Here is a 26,187-nt window from a genome sequence, read left to right as displayed (position 1 = left end):
ATAAGAAGTAAGGATATTTCTTTTTCCGGTTGGCTCAATGCAGACTAAAAGCTTGTATTTTCATTTGGCCTTCAAATTAAAACAGTAAAAAACAAAACAATGGAGCCAATTTAAGTCTTTACAACAATGATTTTTAAATAACTATTGACAAAATCCAAATATTGGTTTTAATTGTTAGTTTTATTGGTTTTCAAAATGAAACGAGGAAAAATAAAATAGTGATTAACAAAAACACGTAAATAAATTCCATATTATTTCTAATTTGACCTTTTTTTTAAAAAACAACTGATGTGATAATTGTTTGCTGTTCTGTGACTATGGCCAAAAAACCCTCTTTGTTGGTGTGTTAGCTCGCAGTACAGTTTGAGCATATATATATAAACAAATAAACTCAAGTAAAAGCCCGCCCTTTACATTCCCATTAATTTATTACGGGTTAATGAAACGGAAATAACATAAACCTCAAGATTACTCGTGTGTGTGTGTGTGTGTGTGTGTGTGTGTGTGTGTGTGTGTGTGTGTGTGTATGTGTGTGAGTGAGAGAGAGAGAGTGTGAGAGAGAGAGAGAGAGAGAGAGAGAGAGAGAGAGAGAGAGAGAGAGAGAGAGACGGGTAAAAAGAGAGAGTTTTATTAGACCCATAACTCTTCATACTCAGGCTGTGAAGCTGAAGGCCAAATCTCTGCACACTGCAGCCTAATCTGAAACAGAGGAAATGCTGCTGAATATTAAAGACATTCTGCGGCTGCACACTGACCTGCAGCCCGGGTGTGGTTTGCAGAATAACTCACTTTTGCTAAGAAGAAAACTATGAAATGATTCGCTTGTATTGTAACTGTAAATTTGGGCTTCTGCTTCGTGTTCAGCAGTGGTCTCCGAAAACATTCTTATTGTCAGAATAATCTATATTTAATGCAGCTGTATGTTGTGCAGGTGGTTGTGTTATCTGAAGCAATACATAGAGGTATACTTGCACGATTTGTCTTTGATTAAAAAGGTGTTATCACATCTTCATGACAAGCCAATACAAATCTTTGGTTTTGTCCCAACTGATCTACTCGCATTGAACGCTGCACAGCATCATGAAAGCCTTAGGGAAATAATACAATATGTGCGACATCTAGTGGATAAATTGTGAATCATATTTTAAACATGCAGGTAATGTTATTTGAGAGTCCTACTCTTTTGGACTAAGACTGACGTCTTATTTTTGGACTTAAATGTGGGCTATTCTTGGCTTTTAAATAATTGAACAAGTGAGAGCAAATGTGTTAATTGGTGTTTGACTATTATTTGCTTTATATGTTCAATATTTGATGATATGTTGTAAATATTTCAAAACTTTTGTTCATCAATTGCCGACACTGGCAATAATTACACTCCATATAGTGACCATAAGAAAAATAATATATCACGAAGGTGTTAAGGCAAATCATTTAAAAATAAATAAATAGTGATTTCAAATAAAACTTGGTAAAGTTTGTATTATTGTAGGTATTTTAATCTGAATGCAATACAAAATCCCAAAAGAGTGGAAAATTCATATTTTGAGCAAAAGACTACAACGCAAAGGACTCTGGGAATAGAATCAAACAGTGCTGCGTGGTGACGTCAAGAGTGAGTAACGTCAATTTACGTTGCCACGCCGCGCCACTTCACGCTTGTCAGTTGAGATGTCAGTTGAGCTAAAGTCTGCTGTTTGCTCGTGTCTGCGCTGCTTTGACTAAATGGCCGCTTAACAGAAACCCTTAAACACCACCAAATGTAAGTATTTATTTAAATGTCAAGGCTTAATGTCAATGAACAACCTTAAAGACAGCGTGTTGTTGGCGACGGTGCTGGTCTGTTGTTGTTATTGTTCAGTAGCAGCTAGCATATGCTAACAATTAAGTTAACGTTACACTCTGATGCTGGTTAACGTTGATTCAAAATAGAGAATATTGCCTGGGATACAACCGGTCTCATCATGTAATACCGTGATGGTTATATAAGGTTTATACGACGGTGCTGTTGCCTGGCAGTGGTGGTTAAAATACCTAGTATTGAAATGGAGGAGCTAATGGTAGCTAAGACTGCATTAGTTAAAGACAGAAGTGGAAGAAGTACTCAGATCTTGTACTCAAGTAAAAGTACCAGAGTGTAGGAATACTCTGTTACAAGTAAAAGTGCTGCATTCAAATGTTACTCAACTCAAAGTAGAAAAGTATTAGCAGGTACCGATGGTACACGTAGTCATTGTTTGATTGGACCATTTCAGAATAATATCTCTGATATGTTTTATAATGATTGATCATTAAAGTGTTCTCAGAGCTGGTAAAGGTGCAGCTAGTTTGAATGGCTTTGTATACTGCAGGGTAGCTGCTGGATTTACTGCAGGTGAATTACAGTCTGATTTAGGGGTTGATTTATATTTCACATCATTAATCCTAATCTGTAAAATAAATGTTGTGGAGTAAAAGTACAAGATGTACCTCTGAATTGTATTCGGGTAGATTTACAAAATACCTTAAAATTGCATTTAAAATTATGAAATGAACTTAGTTATTTAACAGCACTCGTTAAAGCCAGCTGTGCATGTGCATTTGAATGAGCTTACTTACAGTTTCACTGTCTCGTGTAAAAGTGCATTGATACATTTGCATACCAACAAGCTAAAAGTAAAAGCATTAATATCTGGTGACCAACCTGGGGCTATGGCTAACCTTAAGTACTCTAGTTTAGAAAGATTACAAAAGAAGAGGTTTGAACTTTTTGTATCCACGTAATGTTCTGAGAATGTTAGACTACAAACCTCACACACTATGCCGTTCGATAAAAGCCAATTACCTTATTGAACGTTTATTTAGCAAGCCTTGAAAGGTGAACACTATTTGCGCTGAATATATTTTGCTCAGGATGTATGAGGTCGTTTTTCAGTCTCTGATTATTGGTGAAGTTGTGTTGTGAAAAATCTCTGCACATGTATTCCTTGTTATCTATGTGGACTTATTTCAAAGATAAATCTCTCCTGAAAGTTTCTCTTGTTTGTATAGGTCATATAGCATTAACAGCTTTTCAGTGTTGCAGATATGAATATGTAATAATATGAACTATGTCTTTGTTGTGTTCTCTAAGTTATATAAGCAGGCATAAGCAAAGGTTTCCACACTAAATCCTCCACAACAAAGGATACCACTGTGTCCGGTGTTTTCTGTAGACGACTTAATAAGTCCTGCGATGATGTAAGTGTTGTATAAATGTTAAAGTCAGGACTAACAGAGACTTTCTGTTCCACAGTGAAGCAAAGGAGTAAAAGAAGGACTTACAGATATGGGGGCCCTGATATCCCGATGGAGGGTAAGTGGATGAAAGAAAAGGGAGCATTGACTCCAAAAACACTTCAGGTTTAAGTACAAAATAGGAAAAGTGTTGAAGGAAAGGAGTAACATTGCTTTTTATAAACAAGCAAGAGGAAAACAACAACACTTATCAGTCAAAACTAATACAAACTTCTTCAAATCTCAATGAAGGTCCCTTTTAAGAGGCGCTTTAGCAGATACACATTTTGTGGGCCCGAGCTTTCGAGGAAGAGAGACATTTAAAACCTTGCCTTTCATTATAGGTATTTAATTTAAAGGGCTGATGAATAATTTCTCTGCCTGCAGTATGTCGGTCAGTCCTGCAGTATGTCGGTCAGTCCTACAGTATGTCGGTCAGTCCTGCAGTATGTCGGTCAGTATTAGTAACATCAGTTTCAAAGTATACAGCAACAGATGTAGAAAAATTCAGAAATCTATAAGACTGACTCTCTCCTTACCAGTCACTGACTCTCTGCCCTGACTAGCCAAGTTCTTAAAATAGCTATTTAAAGGTTATTGTTTTATTTAGCTTGTGGTCGGCAGCAGTTAACAGACTCCTCAAGTTGGGCTGCAGATTAAATTGACACGACAATTGAAAAGTGGTTTGGTGTTTAAGTCTTCCTGCTCTTTGATTCTAAGGATTCAAACAACAGTATTATTTGACTTTATAAGCCTTTAAGGGAGAGCTTTAACACGGATTCAAAGTGGATTTCTTGTGTTGGGATGAGAGTGTAGGAGATAATTGGTGTGTGTGTGTAAGCTGTCATCAAAGTGAACCCTGCACCCGCGCTAGATGAGATCCATATAGTCCTTCTATATTTAAACATACTAAAGGAGTCAAAGGGAGAGGGAGGGAGACAGCGAGAGAGTGAAACCCTTTCTGTTAGAATACATTCATTTTAAGAAGAGGAACTTTAAACAGCGGTCTAGGGATGTATAGATTTAAAATGTGAAATCACATGAGCTTTTATCGACATTAGGCTGAGATATTTCAGTAAACGAGATACTGAACCCATAAAAAGTCATAACTAAGCAAGGAACATACTGATAGTTTACTGACCAGTCACTCAGCTCAGAATCACAAAGTGTTAATTATCTGTGAACTTGTCTTTATCCTAAATCCAGACAAAGCCAACCACAGTGGAGCAGCTGGAGAACCATGAAAAGGTACTGATGACATATACATGATTATAGCACAGTGAAAATATGCCATACCTTTCTGTCACTCAGTTCATCTGTGTTTTCCCATACAGCAGGAGTGCGTTCAACAGAAACATACCTGCTTTTTAGTTTTAATAATGAAGATAACATACAGTACTTTCCACTGTGGCCGGTTTTGAAAGCAGGATTATTAACCAGTATGTTTCCCTTGTAGGAGATTAAAGAGCTGGAGGAGTTCAGAGCCAAAAACCAGCGTCTGCAAAAGGTAGAGATGACCAAAAAAGCAACGTGCATTGATATCCTTCAATAGTAGTTTCTAATATCTGATCAATGAATCTATGTGTGTCTGTGTGCAGCTGTGGGTCGGCCAGTTAATTTTCTACTCGTCGATCCTCTACCTGCTGACCTCTCTGGTGGTGTACTGCCTCTACCTGCCTGAACAATGGTTACAGAGAATAGCCATGGCCGTGCCTTTCTTCATATACCCCGTGCTGTGAGTGATCCTGTTGTCTGACGATCCTTCAAAACCGTACAGCGTGCAAAGTGTGCTTTAGTTTGAATCTGGAGTTGATTATTAAACACAACTACATGTAATTCTCTTTTTCCTCCTCGTCTTCAGGGTGTGGTTCATCAGGAAGTTGTTGGTCTTTCTCTTTTCCAAACGCACTGAGAGAAACAGTAAGTTGTCCATCTGCTCATCGATCCAAACAGCTAACACAAACCTCATATCTTTTTCAGGCTTTTGTTCATTTATTACTTAACTAAGGCCCCTTTATCTGTACATTCCTACATCATTCTTATTAAATCTGTAAAAGATATATATTCGTATAAAGTAAACTGATTAAAGTAATTGTTAATTTGCCCCTTTTTTTTAGACGATAAACTGGAAGAACTAAAGGCTTCCAAAAAGAAGATTGTAAGTGTCCGATCTCTATCCCTTTTAATGCATCCCTTTTATACCGACGTGTTTAAAGAAGTGTTGGATGTTATGTTTTGAGGGAGTGTGACTGTTGTCTTTGAAACATGTTTCCAATGTGCGAGGTACAACCAGCTACTTCTGTTGTATTCTCTCATGTGTAGTTGTCCTTTTAAACATTAAGGTCTTGCTTATTTGAGACTTCATCCCCAGAGCTCATTTGTGTTCTAAAACATAAATCACAAAGGTAAAATTGTACATATTGCACAAACATTTTCCTTTTCTCTTCCAGCTGGAGGAAGTGATGGAAAGAGAGACGTACAAAAACGCCAAACTCATCCTGGAACGCTTTGATCCTGAAGCTAAGAGGAAAGCTGTGAGTGCTTGGTTGTTGTTGGTAGTTTTGTTGCTGTCTGTATGACCTTGGTTAGATTTGATCTTTTATTGCATCTTCTTTTTTGTGCTCTGATGTAGGAGCTTGAATCGACTCCGGTGCGTCCTCAGATGACTCCCAGACCAGGACAAGGTATGACTCTCATCAATAACCAAACTTAAAGATAAAGCAACACAATCTCACTTCAGGCCCGAGACAAGAGCCAGGAAAATAGATTCCTTCTCAGGAGAATAAATCATCAAAGACACATCAAATGAATATGAATTCTTTTTTTGTGCAGAGATTCGACAGAGAGGCATGCCAATGAGACCCATGCCAATGGGAACCCCTGTTGGGATGGCAATGACTCCCCCACCTGGAGCACGGCTCCAAAAGGGACCAGGGGGGACACCTGTGGGTAAGGACGCACACAGATGATGAACATCTCGGTGCAGATTCTCAGGCGTCCAGGACATGTGAGTCAAAGGCAGCTGGAGTGAACCTCAGTTGCCTTTGACCCGGTTGTTTTAGACGTCCATATGTCCCTTTATCCGGTGTCGCTCTCCCTACAGAACCTGTCCCTCTCTCAGCTCCAGGGGGACCGCCGGAGAGATCTGCTCTGTCTGCCTCCGTCCTGCAGGGGACACCGCCCAGGACCCCATACTCTCCCATACCAGGAGTAGGTAGGTAATAACAATTTGGAATGTGACTCGGCATAAATACCTCAAAAAAAGGAAACCTCTCCTGAGCCTGGTTTTGATTTTAGACAGAGCGATGCATTCTTCTCCGTGTCATGTATTTATTTCCATGTGTGTGGACTGTTTTTAAAGGCATGCACCCACCCGGTCCTCCGTTAGCCAGACCCATTCTGCCCAAAGACAGAGGCGCTGTGGACCGAGTCATCGAGTACCTGGTAGGGGATGGACCACAGAACAGGTACAGACCCTTTTAAACCACTTGTGGAAACTCCTCTTCTCATAAGCCGTCTGCAGATTCGCCACACAGGAGGGGTGTTCAGTATTACTCAGAGCACTATCTACGGAAGTCATAGTGACGAACATTACAAGAGTGTTCAGACTGTCTCTCCATCTCCCTTTCCGTTCTTGCTTCCCTCAGATACGCTTTGATCTGCCAGCAGTGTTTCTCTCATAACGGCATGGCTCTGAAAGAAGAGTTTGAGTATCTGGGTAAGAACAGAAACACAACACTGGATCTACTGAGCAGTAACATCTATTACACAATGTAAACTCTATGTAAAGTATTCAATCTCTCTCCCTCTTTTATCCACTCCCCCCCGCAGCCTTTCGTTGTGCGTACTGCTACTTCCTGAATCCGGCCAGGAAGACCCGCCCTCAGGCTCCCAGACTTCCAGAGTTCAGCTACGAGAGGAGGCTGCGAGCCGAGTCACGATCCCCCGGACCAGCACCTCGTTCTCCCACCGACACAGAGGAGAGTGCCCCCCCTTCTGGAGGTATGGAAAAACACAGAAACACACAAGGTCTCCTCAGGTCTGAACGGAGGAAACAGGGTAGAACCAATGTTAAATCTGTGGGGAAATACAGTGTCTGTTCTGATTCACACACTGACTTACAGAAAGTAAATCAGGTTTAAGTCTGAGACCGAGATGTTGAGTCTCACACTCCCCCTGCTGTGTGAATCCTAACGTTACTTACTCCATGTCCTAACCCACTGTTAAATGCATCTTAGAACATTGCTGTAGTTTAACTTTTTTCATGAGTTTGTGTTTGATTCTTTTCTTGACGTGAATGACACATGAAACAAATGTATTCATTATGAAATCAGTGGAACATTCTGATTCAGGACAGACAGGCTTTGTGTCTGAGTGTGTCTGTGTCCATGCAACACAATCCAGCTAATAACCAGATCTCTTTGGCACTAATGCAGAATGGCATGCAAGTTAAAGCAAGATCAAATATAACTCTATTTAATTATGTTAAGAAAGGAAACTTTACTTCTGTAATACATTTAAAGGGTATAATAGCACCAATGCCCAATAAAATAACAACAAACATAAGAGCAAATAATAGAATAAAATGTAAAAAGTGAATGATCACAAGTTTAGAAGTAAACTTAAAGTGAAAAACATAAATGATAATATATACATTATATATGAATATAAATATTTTTAAAGAAATACATTTTCCTCGCTCCATGATAGAATCCAAATATTACATCTTACCTAAATGCTCGTTAGTGTCTTTTTGCAAATTCATCCAAAAAGAGCAGACAGTCGTTCCCCAGCACGTTTCCTTTGTGCGACCTGTGAGCACACTCACAGCGTGCCGTTGCAGTGACCGGTGTGTAACCGTGTGATCTTGCCTCTAGCTAAGACTCCGGCTCCGTGCAGTTTGGTCCAAAGCTTCCACATCCAGCCGAGTCCAAAGAACCCTCAGAACCCTCAGAACCGACCTCAGCAGAGCCCAGGTTCCCTCCTCTCCTGCACCCTCTGATTTGAGATCAGATTTCCCCTTCAATGGATCAATTTTCCTCGTTGTATAATCCATAAAACTGAACGAATGATGGGAATAAGCGGTGTATTCACCGCAGAAGATTTTATATAAAGGCTCTGATTGGTGGTTTTAATCAGCACTTATTTACAATTAAAGTGTCCAATACCCCCTTTTTCCAGTTGATTAAACCCTAACTAAACTGCTAGTTTTCTTTGATTTAGCACTGGTTTGATCTCCCAGCAGTCAATATTCTACACCTGAGATGCTCCCACTCTTTACCTGTTGTTCTCTCTATGCATTTATGTTATGAACTTGTATCACTTGCATATTTTCTCCTCAGATGAGAGAGAGATGACTGAGGATGACAGACCCACTAAAGAAGAAGAGATTGAGAGCCAATCAGAAGAGCAGCAGCAGCCACAGGAGGAGGAGCAGCAGCAACAGGAGGAGGAAGAAGTAGAAGAAGAACAAGTGGTTCAGGAGGAGGAAGAGGTGAAATCAGAGCAGAGTCACAGCGCCCCCTGTGAGACAGAGTCGTAGTTGCAGAGAGTCCAAACTAGAGGTGGTGTTATTGGCCGTGACGGACAGGTGGCATTTTAAAGCAATATACTTTAATCTTTTGCTAACTTTTTTGATCTAAATGCACCTTTTTTTTCTCTGACAAATCACCATAAAGTAAAATCCAAGCACGTAGAGGAGATAATGTAGCTGATGCACTTGGTAAATGGTGCAGAATTATGTAAATCATGTCAAATCATCCAACGATATTGCCTTAAAATGACGCCAGCACATCATGGCCTTGACAGCTGCCTGAGAAGGTGTCAGATTGATGATTGTAGTTTAAATCTTAAGGCTGTTTCTCCGTAGAGCTGCTGATAACGCTCTGTATGTGGTGACTGTTTTATTCACGTTTCAGTATTCTATAATTTAAGGTTTGAAGTAGGTGGCTGCTGGAGGATTTCTGAAAGATAAGTTTAAGATACAACCACTGCTTCACGACATGTTTGTCCTCAAATGTAGCAAAACATGGACATGTGAACAGTATACTATTCAGTTTTAAGGTACTGCTATGTCTTTCTTCACCTCCCAATTTCAATCTCCTAAACAAGCTTTTAGCCAACTTTTAAGCAAGTTGGGCTAATCAGTAAGAGCCTCAAATAGATTCATTTAAAAGTGCTTCTTTAATGATTTTTTAGCAGCTTTTCCCAGAGAATATGTATCTGAGATATTAGCAGTTTTTAAAGACAGTTATTGTCTCAAGATGGTCACTAACCAGAGGAAGCAGCTGCTGCAAGTCTATCCCAGGACTGTTGTATCCTCCCTGCCTTTGTTGTTGTCTGAGTTGCATGCATTGTATGTACACCGACTTCTTTCAGCAACACATTTTAATTAGTGATATCGAATGCCTCACTTATTACTGCAGTTACACAGAACAATACCTAAACACAGCCATCAGCGGTGCAGCTGAAAGGACTTTTCTTTTAGCAGAGACGCATGAGAGTAGAAACCATTCTGTCCCTGCTGCTTTACCCGCTCCATAGATAGACACCGTAAACACAGCAGGTCTTTATGAAGGTTTATCTCTGAGTTAAAGGCGTCAGCGTTTATGAGCAATGCTAACAATATGTGTGAACAAACGTAAACATTTAAAAGGTGGAAAAAATGAACAGAGTGGAGTTCAAACTGTTGATCTGGTTATTGCCAGTATTATTTTGCCAAATGCACAGCCGTTTTATCTTGACTTCATTTGCACTGAGTTGGACTTTGTATTTATTTGGCCGTATTGTGTTCCGGTATTTCTGCACTGTTTGATTTAAAGCATTTAGAGATGCACTCTGCAAACGCCGTGGTACTGAAAACAATATTTATAAGTCTGGTTTGGGTTCTCTAGAAATGGTTGGAGTGTTTTGTTTTATTCACTCTCCTTTTGCTCATTTTAAGTGTTTTTAACATGTGCACTTTTCGTCTGGTGCTGCAGTTATTTTAGCAAGTTTACAGTGTATCCTGCTGCTGTAGCGACACACACATTTATGATTTTGGCAAGAAAATCTGCAAAAATATAAGCAGAGAAATGAGGGTCTATGCAAATATAAATATGGAGACACACACGCTTAGTAGGCAAGATATTCAGTTTGGATGCAAAAACAGAACATACAACTCTGCTGAATGTGTTGAGTTTGGGATTCTGATAATAATATGTGTGTTTCTGCTCAGTTATTAGGCTTGCATTGTTTGGCCTTCTGAATCTAAACATGGTAGCAGAAGCGATTTTGATGATTTGGATTTTTGAGACCATGAGATGTTTTGAATTGACCTGTGTTAATAACCCTCTAATCCCACTGCTGATGATGAAATGTACTAATCCTGAGCTGTCACTGTATTTATTATCTAAGAAAACTGGTACGATCCTGCTCCGTCTCCCGCACTGAGTGTAACACATGTTTACTCCGTTGTTCCTCTGCTAGATTTATCAATTATCTTTCTGCCAACTGGTTGTCATTAAGTGGGCGCATTGCACGCCTAATAAAAGTTTCGAACAACAAATGAAGGCAGTCGTTTTTCTGTTGGATTCTTTCATTCTGTCCATGTCTGCTTCGCACAAGGTTATTCATTTTAGTCATTCATATGTAAATGAGGCCCAAATGAAACTGGACGCATGTTACCAGGCGGAATAAGGAAGAAAATCTTTGCTTGTTGGCATTTTGATTGCTCAATTCATACTTACATGTGCACGTATGCTCCACAAAACACGCTTATAAACTGTGTGCTATCCCTTGTATCCTGAGTAGGCAACGTAGAGTTTTTAACCTATAAAAATGACAGTTTTTGAGAAAAACAATCCATAAAAATAGCACAATCATGACCTTTCTGGCCTGCTATTAATAAAAAGTAAGGTATGCAACACAATATGATTATAACGATGAAGAAACCTCTTTTATTTTCCACTCTGTTACATCTACACAACTGTAAATATTAAAAAATAAATGATTAGTGCAACACGACCGCCAACCTTTATTGTATTGATAAAAATAACTGGTCTTTTCTCGTAAGGAATCAGCCGCGAAATAAATCAAGTTGCCTGAAAATGGTTCATGGCAACACTGCAGCTTTCATATTGCTCAACTAACTTTCATTAAAGCTGCACACATAATTCATATCAGCCTAAAGCCCATGTTCCCAAATGATCTCCCCAAGACGCCATGCCTCTGCTGGCTCTAAATGAACTCTACGTCAGGTCTGTTGTTTTAGTTCTCACAATGTCTTTTCAATCCCAGTCCTTTCACTCAGGGTTGAAAATCACTTATCGTAAAAATAATACTCAAAATGAATGTGCCCTTCACAAACTGTACAACAGATTCAAGAGGAATTTACATGTCAGTGACAAAGCAAAACCCCTGACACTAAACCATGAATATTTACATATTTCACAACCATAAAAATACATGAGAAGTTTAGAAGTATCAGGCAAAACAAAACAATAAAACTTCTCAGGAGAAATACATATTGCCTGCACTAAAAAACACACAATAGGTCATCTTTCTGGTACTAAAATGTGAATTAAATACAATTCAACACATCCTTTCCAGAGACGTTCAGTCTAGAATAAGTCCTTCCCGTGACCTAACAGTTAATCTTCCATTCTGCCAAAATATTTCTAGAAAAGTAATTCATTTGCTATTCTTAATTAGTCCTCGGCAGTGGACATACTCATGATTGACCCAACCGTAATGAAGCTGCCAAATTAGAAATAAAAGTAATCATTACTGTAATGGTGTTAACAAAGGAGTAATACAGCTGGGAAGGAATGAGTCCTAAAACCCAGAAATGAGTCAGCATTAAATACCACACTAAACGCCATCACACCCAACATTAGCCTCCTTTAGCTTAGCGGTGGTGACGTGAAGTCATGTGACCGTGCTGTAGTTCCTTTATAACCCAACATTAGCCGCCTTTAGCTTAGCAGTGGTGAGGTGAAGTCATGTGACCGTGCTGTAGTTCCTTTATAGCCTAACGTTAGCTTTCTACTTCAAAAACCAAATATAAACGTGTGTCTTTTTTTCTGTAGTAGTCCAAAATTCAGCGTCCCTTTTTGTCGAGGGAGTTCTTGTCATGCTAGAAAAACGTAATCACTTGGCAATAAAACTCTGTACAAAATAAATCAAATAACTTCAAGTATGTAGATCAAGATACTTGTGCGTTTAAAATGCAACTTTAAACAACCTGGACAGAAAAAGAAACACTTTTTTTCTGATGCATCTCAGAGTGAAAACACAGTCCTCACAGGTGTGTGTCGGGTCTCTACAGCGTGTTGAGCTCGATGAGTCTGCCGGCAAACACGGCGAGCGTCCCGATGATACACACCGCCATGAACACACACAGCAGGATGTGATCCAAGACCATGGCCACAAACTTCCACTCCTCTGCAGCCTGCGAGGAGGAGGAGGAGGAGGAGAAGGAGCACACTTCAATAACGTTTCAGATGATTGCACAGCTTTGGTCGAGGCTCTAGCTTTTTGTGTGGATATATGGATGGTTTTATGAATTGGATGAACTTGTGTTTGTCTTACGTTGTTAGACTCCTCGTCTGATTTCATGGTCTCTGCGATGTACTTCACCCCTTCGAGGGCGCTGCGGACGTCTGGGTTTTTCATGATGGGGGACTGATAGGTGACAGTGGTGGGGCCGAGGTTTCCTGCAGAGGAGACATATAAAAGCGTGTGAATACACACACAGATACGGCATCCTGGTACCTGTAAAGTACATGAGTATTGTACTCCACAAACCATGAAGATACAAACTCAGAAAAGCCACAATCTTGCAGGTAAAGACCAAGTGCTGGTGAATTGAAAACCCTTTAAGTACTGACATTTCTTAAATCTGTAGCCCTACCTGAGATGTCGGAGATGTCCATGTCCGTTGGGAAAAACCTCTTTTGCCGAATCTCCTGCCCTGGACGCTTCATCGTGGAGAAGAACATCATGTTGGGAATGGTTTCAATGAACACCTGAGAGACAAACACATGCACCAGGTATCCGTTACACTCACATTTCTTGGGGAATAAGGGTGTGTTGTCCCCTAAAGCTGAGTAAGTGTATACATTTCCTGGATGAAAAACACTGGGAACAGGCACCTTGCGTATCCAGTTGGGCATGGTGTGTGTGCTGGGCGAGCGGTGGTGTGTGTTGATGACGATGACGGTGATGATGATGGAGGCGATGACGAACACCATGGTGAACAGCATGTACTTCCCTATGAGAGGGACGGCGCTGGAGGTGGAGGGGATGAGCTCCACGATGACCAGCAGGAAGACAGTGAGGGACAGCAGGACGGAGATGGAGAGCGTCATCTTCTCACCTGCACACACACACACACACACACACACACACACACACACACACACACACACACACACACACACACACACACACACACACACACACACACACACACACACACACACACACACACACACACACACACACAATATATACTGTGATGCAAAGCTGGATATTTTTGCCTAGTGTTGCCTGTTATTTCTGCACTTTGAGGCACACTTTGACCTACATTTAGCTCTGTTTATTTCCATGTAGCTGTAATAAGGCTATGTTTTGGTTTTGTTTTGTTGGTTTCAATGTCTGTCTTCCAGCAGAATTACCTAAAAAACCTCATGCATGCTTTGTCCTGTGTTTGAGGTGTACTGCAAATGCATGAATTGAATTTTTTACCAATTAATAAAGAACATTCAACTGTTTTGCTGTGATTTTGTCTTGTTTTCCTGATTACAAATGGCACCAACAGACTGCAAACACATTTTGCTGTGCATCCCTTTCTTGCAGAATGGCCATACATGATCCTGTAATCCTTCACAAAGCCTATCTGATGTGTGACATAAGGAGCAAATACATGTCAAAGGGTTATTCGGTCATACTTTATTTAGTTACCATCTACCTACCAGAGTCAGTGGGCAGGTAGAAGACGAGCCCGGTGAGGAAGGAGAACAGCATGCAGGGGATGATGACGTTGACGATGAAGTAGAGCGGCAGCCGCAGCATCAGGAAGTGGTAGGTGATGTCCAGGTACGGAGTGTCGGGGCAGCAGGTGTAGTAAACCCAGTGCTTCCAGCTTCTGTAGTCCTTCAGAACCCACTCACCAGACTCCATGAAGTTACTGAGGTCCGGACGGTCGCTGTCCTACACACCAGAGAGGAGGAGGATGAGATGTAAAAAGGTAGGGTATGTCTGGTGTATTTTTATATTAGATATGCTTTATTGATTGGTATAATAGTGCATATATAAACACAGTAAGAGGAATCAAGGTATAAAAAAATGTTTTCCTTTTTTGTAAATTTCTACATTTTGTAAGTATTTTAATTTTCTGATGTAATATTTTTATTATTGACTTCTTTTTCCACACATTTTAATATCTTGTAAATATTTAGTTTTTCTTTTATAGATTTGCCTTTTTGTACTACATTTTTGAATCTTGTAAATATTATTATTATTTTATTTAATATGAAAAAGAACATTCAAAAAGTTCTAGATTTGGCATTTTTTCCTAAATTAATTGCTTTTGATCAACTTATGAAACAGATTTTTTGTTTTTTAGAGTCCTGTATTTACTAAAGTTGCAGTGTATTTAACTTGAATTGTATATTGACACTTCTGTTTACCACAGCCTTTAATATAATGTAATCATAACTTCTTTTATTTTGGGTCTGACTCACTTGGTTGATGACGACCAGCAGCCCGTCGTAGGTCCAGGTTCCCAGCTTCATGCTGCAGTTCTGCAGGTCGAAGGGGAAGTGCAGGACGATGATCTCACAGTAACTCTTAAAGATGGCCGGAGGATTCCAGATGATCATCCCTGTGTGCTCCAGCAGGACTTTGGTTAGATGGATGATGGCAAAGTCTCCATCAGCACTGCAGAGGAGGACAGAGGAGAGGGGTTTCCGGAGTGTGTAAATGTATGAGTGTGTGTGAGAATAAAGAAGACAGAGTGTGTGTGTGTTTACTTGTTGTATAGCACCAGGTCAGGTTTCCATATGTCAGTGGAAGGGACTCTGATCTTCCTGATGCCTCCGTAATCTGCAGGATTCCACTTCAGGTTCACATCTAACCATTGCTGGGTGGAAAATAGGAACACTTCAGATCATTTTAACTCGTAAAAGCGTTATTCAGAGGCTTTATTCCCAGTTGAGGATGGGTTAGACATTTCTTTACAAATTAACTGAAAATTGTGAGAATAATGTCGTCACAGCAGAACAAAAACAAAGGTGTGTTGCTGGCTAAAACACTAACAGTTAAGGAAGGCTAAACATCATTTCTTTCTCAATTCACGGTGGAACAAGTAATAAAAAACAATTCATAATTGTCTGCCAATTATTCATTTTACAATCCCTTTGAAGTTTTGCTTGTCAGGATGTATTTACTGTATTTTAGTTTTCACATGTACCTGTTTGAGACGAACGTTGCTGGTCACAATCTGGTTCACTTCATCCTGAGATATGCAGAGAAAAGTCAGAAAACAGTCGAAAACAAGAACATTTTCTGAAGAGATTTCAGAACCAAATATCTTGTGTTCAAAGTAATATGTCATCATCATATATTTCTTGAAAACATTTATCTTTTTTTGTTTAAACTATGTTTTCTAATGGTTCTTATATATCAACCTTTATGTTTAGACCTAATTTTCAAATAAACCAGATTTATACATATGTTTTGGGTTTAGGGTTAATAAACATGTAATATTTATAACGAATACTGGACTTCTTTCTTTTTTCTGTAAAAGCATGTGTTAATTGTGTGTCAAAACCGCAATGCGCATGCGCGGAGTTAATCGTTGCGATTGACTGATGGCTCAGAGGGGCCGTCGGTATTGGCAGGTTGATTTCACTTGCCATAGGAGCTGTGGCCCATGTGAAACGGGTGGATTATCTCGTGAAAGTCTACTTCTTGGTGAAAAACTTCTTATTTAACCTCGGTTTGCACTTTGCAGGAGAACATGTTTTTCACCGGAACCGTTTGGAGAAAACAAATCACTTTTAATGATGACGCTTTTTCCCAGGAAGAAGAAAGTGGCTAATGTCTGCACTTGTGTGTTACCTGGTCAAAAAAAAAAAAAAATGGACGTTGAGGATCTTCACGAGCTTTCTGTGAGGATTACCAAACATGAAAGCGACAGAACGAACAGTGACCGGTTTTGCTAGCAGCAGAAAGTTTGTTAACACTAGTTGATGCTAATTGGTATCAATTATGGACATTTTGTGAGAAAAAGGAGGAGGACTGCGGGCCTAAACGTCGACGGAAGACTTAAAAAGAAAGACTCTCAGCCATGTCATCCATCTGTATCCCAGTTGGACTACACGCAGAAGGAGAGCTTCAACAGTAAGAGCTATTGAGTTTATTGTGTGTTTCTGGTGTTTCTGGCCGTCATGCCATTTCTGAGATGCTCTGCTTGTTGTGGCTCTCCATTTTGGGTTATAGGTACTCTTTTGTTCATCCATTCCTGGGGTTAAAATGGGAAAACTTGAGATAATGCTGTGTACTAGTGTCCTTTTATGTGGATATTTTAGTATTTTTGTTCAATTTCTGTCCACTTAACACACTAAAGGCCATTGCCTTCATCATTAGCCCCATTAAGCTGCTAACGTTTTATAAGGAGAGCTACAAAAGTGAGCAACTCAGATTGCAGTGTGTGTTGTTGTGCCATCACTGAGCTGTGATGCGTTAGTTAAAGGGACTGAAGATTTAAAGTGCCCCATTTGAGGATTGCTTTTACCCATTGCTGGGAGAAAACTGCATTTGCATTGGGACCACTGTGAGCTGATAGAGGTAGGCTACCTGTGGTTGTGCCTTTTTCTATTTACGTATTATTTAAGATATGGAAGTCCCATTTGCTTGTGTTGTGAAAGACTTTTGAGTTGTTGTGGCGCTGGTTCTAGATTAGGCCTCGATTGGTTAAAGGGATTTCAGTTTTAACCTTTGAAATCTATTGTGTGCATTGTGCTGCTGTTTTGTGGCTGCTGTGGAATAAAAAAGCTGATATTATGTCTCTATAGTATTGTTGGAATAACCCTAATAAGCAAATATAAGTTAAAGGGACACTTGATTTAAAATGCTTCCACTTTTGGTTAACTTAAGTGACATTTGAAGTTTGGTTGGTTTTCAAATTAAGCATTAATAAACTGATAGAAATGTGTATTTAATTCATACATTATGAAGTAGTCTTGTGTTTTGTGGCATTTTAAGACAATATGTCTGTTGTGAGCCTTGTTGTGTAGAATAATAAGGCCAACATTTGCTTAAATGCAAACTGGGTGAGAACTGGAAATGTAGATCAGTGGTTCAAGTCGTTTCCTGACAGTGATTACCTGAAACAGTTTGAGCATTATATGCATTCTGCTGCTTGTGTTTTGTGGCTTCCCTGCCCTGTTTGCTCCATGTATTCTTCACTTCATACACTGTGAAGTGCCATGATGACCTTCTTTACAGCCTGGACGCAGAAGGAGAGGGCTGGTTTCATTGTGTTTGGTGGCCGCCGTGCCATCTCTGAGACGAGATGCTTGTTGTGGCCCGAGCTTTGGTCTTTATTGGTTGAAGGGATGTTGTTAGTATGCATTCTTTTCTGGTTAACAACTACCCATTACTGGGGTGAGAATTAGGAAACGTGAGATCATTTGGTCTGCTAACGTGCTGACAGAACTGAGCTTGGTTATTGTTCTTTCATCTGAGAATGAAAGCCTTTTATTTTGTGCAATGTGCTTGTTTTGTGCTTCTTGTCTTCTGGGTGCCGTGCCATGTCTGCAGGGTTCTTGGCGTTGAAACTAAAATGTCAATAACTTCATGCATTGTGGAGAGCAATAACCACCTTCTCCACAGCCTGGACGCAGAAGGAGCGCTACCAAAGTAAGTGCTGTTTATTTAGTATCTGCTGCTTGTGTTTTTGTGTGGCCGCCGTGCCCTCAGTGCAGAATGAGAGGCACTCTGCACGGCCGCCGAGCCTGTGCTCATGAGGTCTCTCCACCTTGTTGCTTTGTGTTGTTGTTGATCTGGATTCATGGGGAATTAGTCTTGCGTTTGCATGGTGCTCATATTCCTTTTCCCAGTGTTGCATTGCTTTGGCTGCCATGCCATCGACTGGTGCAGACATTTGTGACTTTGATTTGATTGCAAATAGTTTAAAAGAGATACATGCTAAAGAATATTTCCCCATCAGTGCACACAATGTCATCCTTTCTGCATTTACTGACATCGTTTTGTATACCTTCATCGTTGCATTCAGTACAAAGGACAGGGGCATTGGATTACTCATCATTATTATTATTAACATAGCATCGATCAACACGATTCATAAAGCTCCAACTCATCAAATCGCTTTAGTTACCACCCTGTTTTGCACTTCGTAAGATCTTGTAATTTTGTTGTAATTGGATGCAAATTCTAGTAATTTAAAACGATATTTATTTGGTACAACTTATTAAGTTTGAATTTATAATTGTGCAGTTAAATATGTTTCTAATTTGTGCAGTTTAATAAAAATATGTATAATTTGTGCAGTTTAATAAAAATATGTATAATTTGTGCAGTTTAATAAAAATATGTATAATTTGTGCAGTTTAATAAAAATATGTATAATTTGTGCAGTTTAATTAAGTTGTATTTATAATGTTTGCTGTTTCATAATAAACATTCATATATTGTGCATTTTAATCAATTCTATGTATCATTTCTGCAGATTAATGCAGTTTATTCAATTGTCTTTTATAGTTTTATGTGTTGTGAGCATAAAATATTTCCATTTAAGTTATTTATTTAGCTTTTACCATAATGAACCCTTACCACACTGATGAGCTGGATGAGCTGCAGTCCCACGGTGACGACCACGGCTTCACTGAAGTGATCGACGGGTCGCACCACCTTGTTGTAGCCGGTGAAAAGATCTTTGACCAGGCGAGTCTCATCCTCTGAGCACAGTGCTGGACCTACGACACACAGATATAAACACAGATATGAATTCAGGATTTATTTTGAAACTTAATGGACTTCATGGAGCCACCTGTGATCTTTTTGGAGGTTAGAGATCAGACAGTGTATCAACAGTGCAACTTTGTTCCTGCTTCCTAAAGGTATAATGCTGTAAATCATCACCAACATCTGTGTATTTCCTTTTAAAACCAACTTAAATCCAGCTTATTACTTCTTCTATTTGGCATGTATACTTAATAGACTTCCTTATCACACATTTAAACCTTATATTTGACTTAAAAAAGGCAAACAGATTGAATTATTCAGAAGAACATCTTGATGGATTACCACATGTCACAGTCAAAAGGTTCTAATGGCAGCGTTTAATCCCACCAGATGCTTTAAATAATTCAGGAAAGCATCAAGCATTCATTTTCCATGTGTTTCTTTTGGCATTGAGATGAAATGACCTCTTATCCCAAAATAAAAACCTCTAGAAACAAGTCAACAGGAAGGTTAAGGAGACCCTGCTATGCTCTCTGGGGTTTCCCTTTTCTGTAGTGCTTAATGAAAGTGCATGTAAGGGAGAAATATGAAGAGCTGTAAAGCAACATATGAACCTCAAAATGAGCTCAACAGGGCCCCTTTAAAACCTATGAACTGAACTAATGTCTGATTTCGTTCTGTACACAAACTGTGCTTCACACTTTCATAACAAATATACTTCGGCTCACTTTGGCCGAGGTACAGATCATGAAATGCTCCAGCTGACGGCCGTCATGTCCCCCTGAATGTTCTCACACTGGACCTCGAACCACAGCTGAAGCCAGCAGGTCTCTTTTAACCGTGATTCACCCAGCAAACATTTCCCAGGCTTACAACCAGCAACTCGAAACCATTTGTGTGTGAGAGAGAGAGAGAGAGAGAGAGGCAGGCAGGCAGGCACATGCAGACAGATCAACAGCAACAGCGGGGACCGGCATGCCACGTCGGTGAAAAGCCTTCCGAACTGAAAGTCCCTCGAGCTGTCAGAGCACACAGATCAAGTGTGTTTCTGTGGAAGTCATCGGACAGGAACTTAAGCCGAGTGTTAAGAGGCTGTTGGGGAAAACCAGACGGGGCCAATCCACTTGACACGACGTCTGGATCAGTCAGAGTTCAGATCCTGCATTTAACACCTCTTCATGCAGAAGGTGTTACAGTTTCCATAAAGACAGATATTAAACATATGTTGCATTTCTTAGTATTTCCTTACTGTTAGCTAGCCTGTCACACCACAGGCTTTCTGGAGACATTGCATTGATGAGCATTTGTTTAAAGATGTACCCTGCAGCTCATCCATGTGAAGAGCTTCTATCAAACAGATTTTGTTCCAGATATCAGATTTATTTGTAGAGCACGTAATGTTTCATCAGTGGTTAGATTCTAGCCTTATACTGCTTAAGTTGGCGTTCATCTTCCAGTGTTTTAGTACCAAAAGGTTGTTGGTTTGATCCCAGCCCGTGCAGTCAACATGTGGATGTATCCTTGGGCGAGATACTGAATCCTGAGGTGCTCCTGATGGCCAGCGGTGTGTGAGTGTTTACTTCCGTAGAGCAAGATGTACTGCTCTGCATGAATGAGGTATCAGTGGGTGAGTGACTACTACAGTGTCGGAGACATTTCCGATAATGGTATCGGAACAACTCTAATATCATTATCATCTAAACACCAGCACTATAGCTGTTTGCATTCAAACCTTAATCCACTTTATGAACAATACTTGATATGAAGGGTTCATTTTAGACCTGGTGAGGTTATCTTGTTGTGTGAATATAAACTGAAGCCTTAATGGCGCTGAATTATTTTGAAGCTGATGCCTAAATATCTGGAAATATCTGAATATTTTACAACATCCTAGTGTTTGAACCATTCATATGACCGTTACTTCATCTTTATCTTGCACACTGTTACTGCAGCAGGCTTTACTTTGCTCTACAAGTTGACCAACCTGACTTTAGTGCATGTATTCACAGTATAACACCACACAGCTGATTAGCATAGCTCTGCTAGCCAGGCTGGACATAAGTTACATCCGTTGCCAGTTATTTCTGGAATCTGCCGGCTATCCACACTCGAGCTGGGATCCCATTTCATTTCCCCAAAAGACACACACACACACACACACACACACACACACACACACACACACACACACACACACACACACACACACACACACACACACACACACACACACACACACACTCCTGATGCACATGTTGTTGGTCTTTCCTTTCATTGGCTTCTTCCTCAGTGATGTGTGGATGAGGAGTTATGTACCCTTTTAATTTCTGAGTGTGTGTGTGTGTCGCTCGCCGTCTGTTGTCCTGCAGCGCGCTTTGATCCGGCCACAGACTAAAATAGATGGCAGGGGAGGCGGGACAGAGGAGCCACTTGGAGCTGTCAATCATTGCCCACTCCAATTCCCACGCCACACTGAACCCTCAGTGCCAAATATAATAGCGAAGGGCTGCACGATTTCGGAATTATAACTAGTAGCGGTATTAAAATGATCATGCTTTGTAGGCCAGGATGTCTCCGTGAATTGCAGCTCCTTCACTTAATTTTCCTTTTCCACATGTGATTACTGCTATTCGGATATTGCATTTTGGTGAATTTTGCAGCTCTAGTGGCTATAATTCTATTTATTTCCCGACCACTATCTATCTGGGAAATTGTCCATGATGATATTTCTCCTGTGAAGAAAGCATTTGAGCAAATGCCTTGAAGGAAAGCGAATCGCTCCAACTGTAACAATGCATTTGAGCGTGGATTTAAAATAAAATGTGCCTACCACTTACCCTAAAATTTCCATGTCTGTCTGCCTTCAAGGTGAATCTCTAACCTCCAGAAAATAAGCATGAATTGTTGCATTCAATCGAAGGAGGCTGACAGAGGGTATTTGACTCTGATCGTTGTGTGTTGGCCTCGCTCAAAACACGACATACCCGACTGTTTGCATTCAGGTTATTGTCAGTGATTCTTCTATTCCAAAAGTACTCAGACATGCAAACTGCATGATGGGTAAACATGCAACATGCAGAGTAAAAAGCCATGAAATCAAACTTGTGTGTGTACTTATATCTGGCTATGAAACTGTCCTGTAGTTTATAGTCCGTTTACAGGAGATCTTTTCTGAGCAGCTAATCGGGAACAATGCTTGGGTAACCATCACCAAATACAACCTAGTACACATACTTTAAAGACACCCCATTGTGCTTTCTGGGGTTTTCCCTTTCCTGTAGTCTGTTATTGGTTTTTGTTCATGTTAATGGTCTGCAAAGGCTAACATCTATATAATCAATGCATCTTACTGAATCTTTAATATTAGGGTTTTGTCTAAACCGGTATCAGGGTCTCTGCTCCCTCTCACTGTCAGCATGGGCCCTCAAACCAAAATGCAGATTCTCCCCGTAAAATGTTAAAGTGGTGCCAGCAAACAATATTTTTGTTGGTTAGAAAGGAATTATGAAGATGGGGTCAGATGTCTGGTCAGATGGCAGAGACAGCCGGCGGACGAGGGGCAGGCAGCAGGCTGACACTGAAACTGAGATTTCTGATCCTTTCTTTTACTCTCCTTTTTTCTGGAGAGGAAGTAAAGAAACCTCTGGATTTATTTGTTGTTGGAGGTGCAATATATGACTCAGCAGCTTTAAGACATGAAGACACTATTATTTTCAGCTTCGCTCTGATGCAGGATTTTCACCGGAAAGTGGGCGGGGCTTAATTTAGACCAGAAGTGACGTTAGCGCCTCGTGCTATATTTATCTAGAAAAGCCCTGAGTCTGATAATGACAAATCAGCTCCATCTCGTAGATATTTCTTAAAGTGGTTGTGCCGCACATAAAGCCCTTCAGATGATTTAAGTGAGTGAGCAGCGTCTTTTATTGCACATCTGCAGCGACGCAGATAATGTCCAACAGGCTGCATTCATTCTGTCCTACATCCTCTATCTGTGCACATCACTTCTTCTCAAGTGGGTTTCATAAAATGTGCCGGTGACTAAATCACTGAATTGGAAAGGATGAATAAAAGTAATTCTATTTGAATTTAATGGACCTGTGCAGAGACTGGATGCTATATTATCGGACAATGCATGCTAAAGAAAAACAAGTTCACACCAGCTTTGCTTCCATGATGTAATATACATTTTGCAGATGTGATGAACAACACATAAGGGATGATCGGGGAGGGGTCTTGATCATCCTGAGGGTGTTCTTTTCCCCATAATGACCGCCTGCCTGCACATTTCCCCGCTTGTTACACGGCCAGATGCTAAACAAACTAACGACTTGACTCCCAGTATTAATCAAATGATTTTATTGACTTCAAAATGATTGCATTTCTTCCACTATGAAATAAAACTCTGCTCCATGACGCAACGGGTCAGACAACAAGGGAATTTAAAATGAAGGCAGCTCTGAATGATTGTGGACTTCCTGTCTTCTTCTGGGGATCTATCTGAGGTCTTCTCTCTCTTGATCCTCCTTAGCAATGTTATGTAAAGTGCTTAACTGCGGTCTTTGCTGCTGTCATATTGACCTCTGAAATGTCCGAATTGACCAAGCAGAATTGAGTATCCAACTAAGCCATGTGGTCATTTCTATTAAGACCTGATCCTAAACTTCATACTTTTTATCAGGATAAATGTATTTTTTGAGAACATGTGATCAGCACAGTGACGTGGTTCTGCTTTTGTTCCCGCAGCTGAAAGGTTCTTTTTGAGATACTGCCAAAGTGTGAATGAGTCATGTCCTTCGGTGTTGTGTTGATGTGTTTAGGAATGTTAGATATGTTGAAGTGATGCATTTTATTGCCAAAGCATTTCTTAAAAAGGTTGGAGAAAATCTATATATAAAACGGATACAGCAAACTTGAAGTGACCCATGATTCAGGGAGGCATGTTGTCCTAACGTTCCAGTATTTGAATGGTCACAGGTTTAATCCCCCCCCCCCCCCTCAAGAGACAGCATATCCATTAGCTAGCATGTGTCCCCTCCAATTGTCCTTGAACAGAGACTCCTGTGCCTCCTCTCCGGTAAATATAAATCACTCTTGAGGAGGACAGCAGCTACAGTAAATGCCTTAAATCTGAATCCCGGCAGTGAGGAATGCTAACAATTCCGAGCCTCCGCTTTTTAGGGAGGCCGAACGACAGATGCTGAGACACTCACGTTTCTAGAAGAGCTTTTCACAGAGAGTAAAAGAGTATTTTAAATTCCAAGATTAAGATATTTCTACAGGAATGCATGAAGGAATAGGGCGACATCAAAGATATAATGCATACTATTCAGACTAGTGCAAGCGAGTATTCCCAATACAACCCCTAAAATAACCGACGGGTTGTTGTGCAATTCCACCGTATGGCAGTGTTTGTACTTATTGCATCAATGCGGGGATCATTTAAATACCATTAAGAAAACCAAAGACTCCTAGAAACCAGAGATTGTTGTTACTCAAATGTTTATTTTCCCGTAAATTCATATTCTATGACAGGATTCATCCATACTGTGTCGTATTGGGGCTTTGATGGTTCAAAGCCTCCTGTTTCTGAGCCAGTCTCTATACACACCAGTCTCTGGAGGGATCAGAACTTTTTACACGGAGAACATGCATTTAGAAACATGCATGCTCCAATATGCAATCTCAATGTAACTTAACATACAAAGGCTTGCTTAAAAAGACATCTGGTTGGCCTAAAAGTTGGACTTGGTTCGATGTAGACACCACTCTTGGATAACTTGAAACCATAATTGTTGCTGTTGTTCTTTGTATTATTCCAAAAGCGTTTGCCACAGCTTTTTTTAGGGCCTGCACTGCTACAGAAAGCCCTCAAACATGAACCAAAAATTTTAAATATAAAGCCGCCCACACCGACGTTAACTGATTCAGCAACGTGCACGCTTTAATACGTTCAACCAATACAAATACGTTTGGAATTGATGTTGGATTTCACAAGAGACAGCTGGAAGGTTGTGTCTGCAGAGCTGAAGCTGGAGAGGCGTGGACTTCAGCTCTGCTAGCTTGAAATCAAATGTTTAGGTTTTGTTGTACCACATTTACCTCTTTATTCATACCTTTTCAGGACCCTCACTGCTACTGAAGGCAGGTATGGTTACAATATAAAGGCCATGGCACACACACTCACACACACTCACACACACTCATTTACTGTAGATTAAACCATATTTTTTGGTATTTGTTGTATTGTTTAAAGAGCACTGCTACAGAACACCAACAGACATAACCAAGAAGAAATATAAAGAACCCAGCCCCCCCTGCCCCACACACACACATACACACACACACACTGAGGAAGACTTACCGGCGAATACACCAAGGATCCACACCCACCAGATCTGCACCTTACAGAGGTTCATGTCTCCGGCAGATGTTTGAGAAGACTCCCTGAACTCTACAGCATCTGTTTGATAGCGAGGCGTTAATGCTAAGCTAATGCTAACTCACAGCTTCAGGCAGCAGCACTGGAGCGGTGGAGTTACTGTGTGGGGAGACCAGTGAGTGAACCCTGAGCTCTGGTTTCTCTGCGCCACCTCCCCCACCCAACAACACCCCCCCCCCCCCCCCCCTCCAACTCTCAGCACACTGCAATGCAGGGTGTGTGTGTGTGTGTGTGTGTGTGTGTGTCATGTCGTCATTTCTCATACAAGTTTTTCTTACAGTAACGACACCGGGATGGCATCCAAAAACACACCCCCTGTATATATTGGAATAAACATGTTGTATACTGTAGTGCACATTCTTACTTTACCTCCTTTTTGTTTTATTTAAACATAATTTATTCTATTTCTTAAAATTAATTTATCATAATTTCATTTAATTCCAAAATGACCAATTGTTCCAAAACCCAATTTCCTCCATGATTTAAAAATAAAGTTCTCTGAATTAGTAGTGAGACAGAGA

The 26,187-nt window shown here is 40.4% G+C and overlaps 2 protein-coding genes across 4 annotated transcripts; one reads left to right on the top strand and one right to left on the bottom strand.

Annotated features, from left to right (window-relative positions):
• Positions 1-1,622: 1,622 nt before the first annotated feature.
• On the top strand, positions 1,623-10,801 carry lnpk (lunapark, ER junction formation factor). Of its 3 annotated transcripts, none has more exons than XM_063874574.1 (16): positions 1,623-1,762; positions 3,275-3,334; positions 4,462-4,503; positions 4,712-4,762; positions 4,854-4,990; positions 5,117-5,175; positions 5,373-5,413; positions 5,706-5,789; positions 5,888-5,939; positions 6,088-6,204; positions 6,377-6,469; positions 6,617-6,722; positions 6,903-6,973; positions 7,087-7,257; positions 8,133-8,231; positions 8,598-10,801. In XM_063874574.1, exons 2-16 carry the CDS (start codon positions 3,308-3,310, stop codon positions 8,795-8,797), a joined length of 1,350 nt encoding a protein of 449 aa, XP_063730644.1. In that variant the 5' UTR covers positions 1,623-1,762; positions 3,275-3,307; the 3' UTR covers positions 8,798-10,801. The 3 variants fall into 3 exon arrangements, with proteins under 3 accessions (XP_063730644.1, XP_063730643.1, XP_063730645.1); XM_063874573.1 differs by having other exon boundaries at positions 6,359-6,469; XM_063874575.1 differs by lacking the exon at positions 8,133-8,231 and having other exon boundaries at positions 1,624-1,762; positions 6,359-6,469.
• A 365-nt stretch (positions 10,802-11,166) lies between these two features.
• chrna1 (cholinergic receptor, nicotinic, alpha 1 (muscle)) lies at positions 11,167-25,788 on the bottom strand. Its single transcript, XM_063874572.1, has 10 exons — positions 25,589-25,788; positions 19,096-19,238; positions 15,710-15,754; positions 15,270-15,379; positions 14,982-15,177; positions 14,211-14,448; positions 13,389-13,612; positions 13,148-13,262; positions 12,826-12,950; positions 11,167-12,685 (listed from the first exon to the last, which is right to left on the bottom strand). The coding sequence occupies exons 1-10, from the start codon at positions 25,641-25,643 to the stop codon at positions 12,557-12,559; spliced, it is 1,380 nt and encodes a 459-aa protein (XP_063730642.1). The 5' UTR covers positions 25,644-25,788; the 3' UTR covers positions 11,167-12,556.
• Between the last annotated feature and the right edge of the window lie 399 nt (positions 25,789-26,187).

Source organism: Eleginops maclovinus, chromosome 22, assembly GCF_036324505.1.
Source record: "Eleginops maclovinus isolate JMC-PN-2008 ecotype Puerto Natales chromosome 22, JC_Emac_rtc_rv5, whole genome shotgun sequence".
Lineage (NCBI taxonomy): Eukaryota > Metazoa > Chordata > Actinopteri > Perciformes > Eleginopidae > Eleginops > Eleginops maclovinus.
The sequence above is the reverse complement of the archived record's forward strand: the minus strand, read 5'-3'. Positions and strand labels throughout refer to the sequence as shown.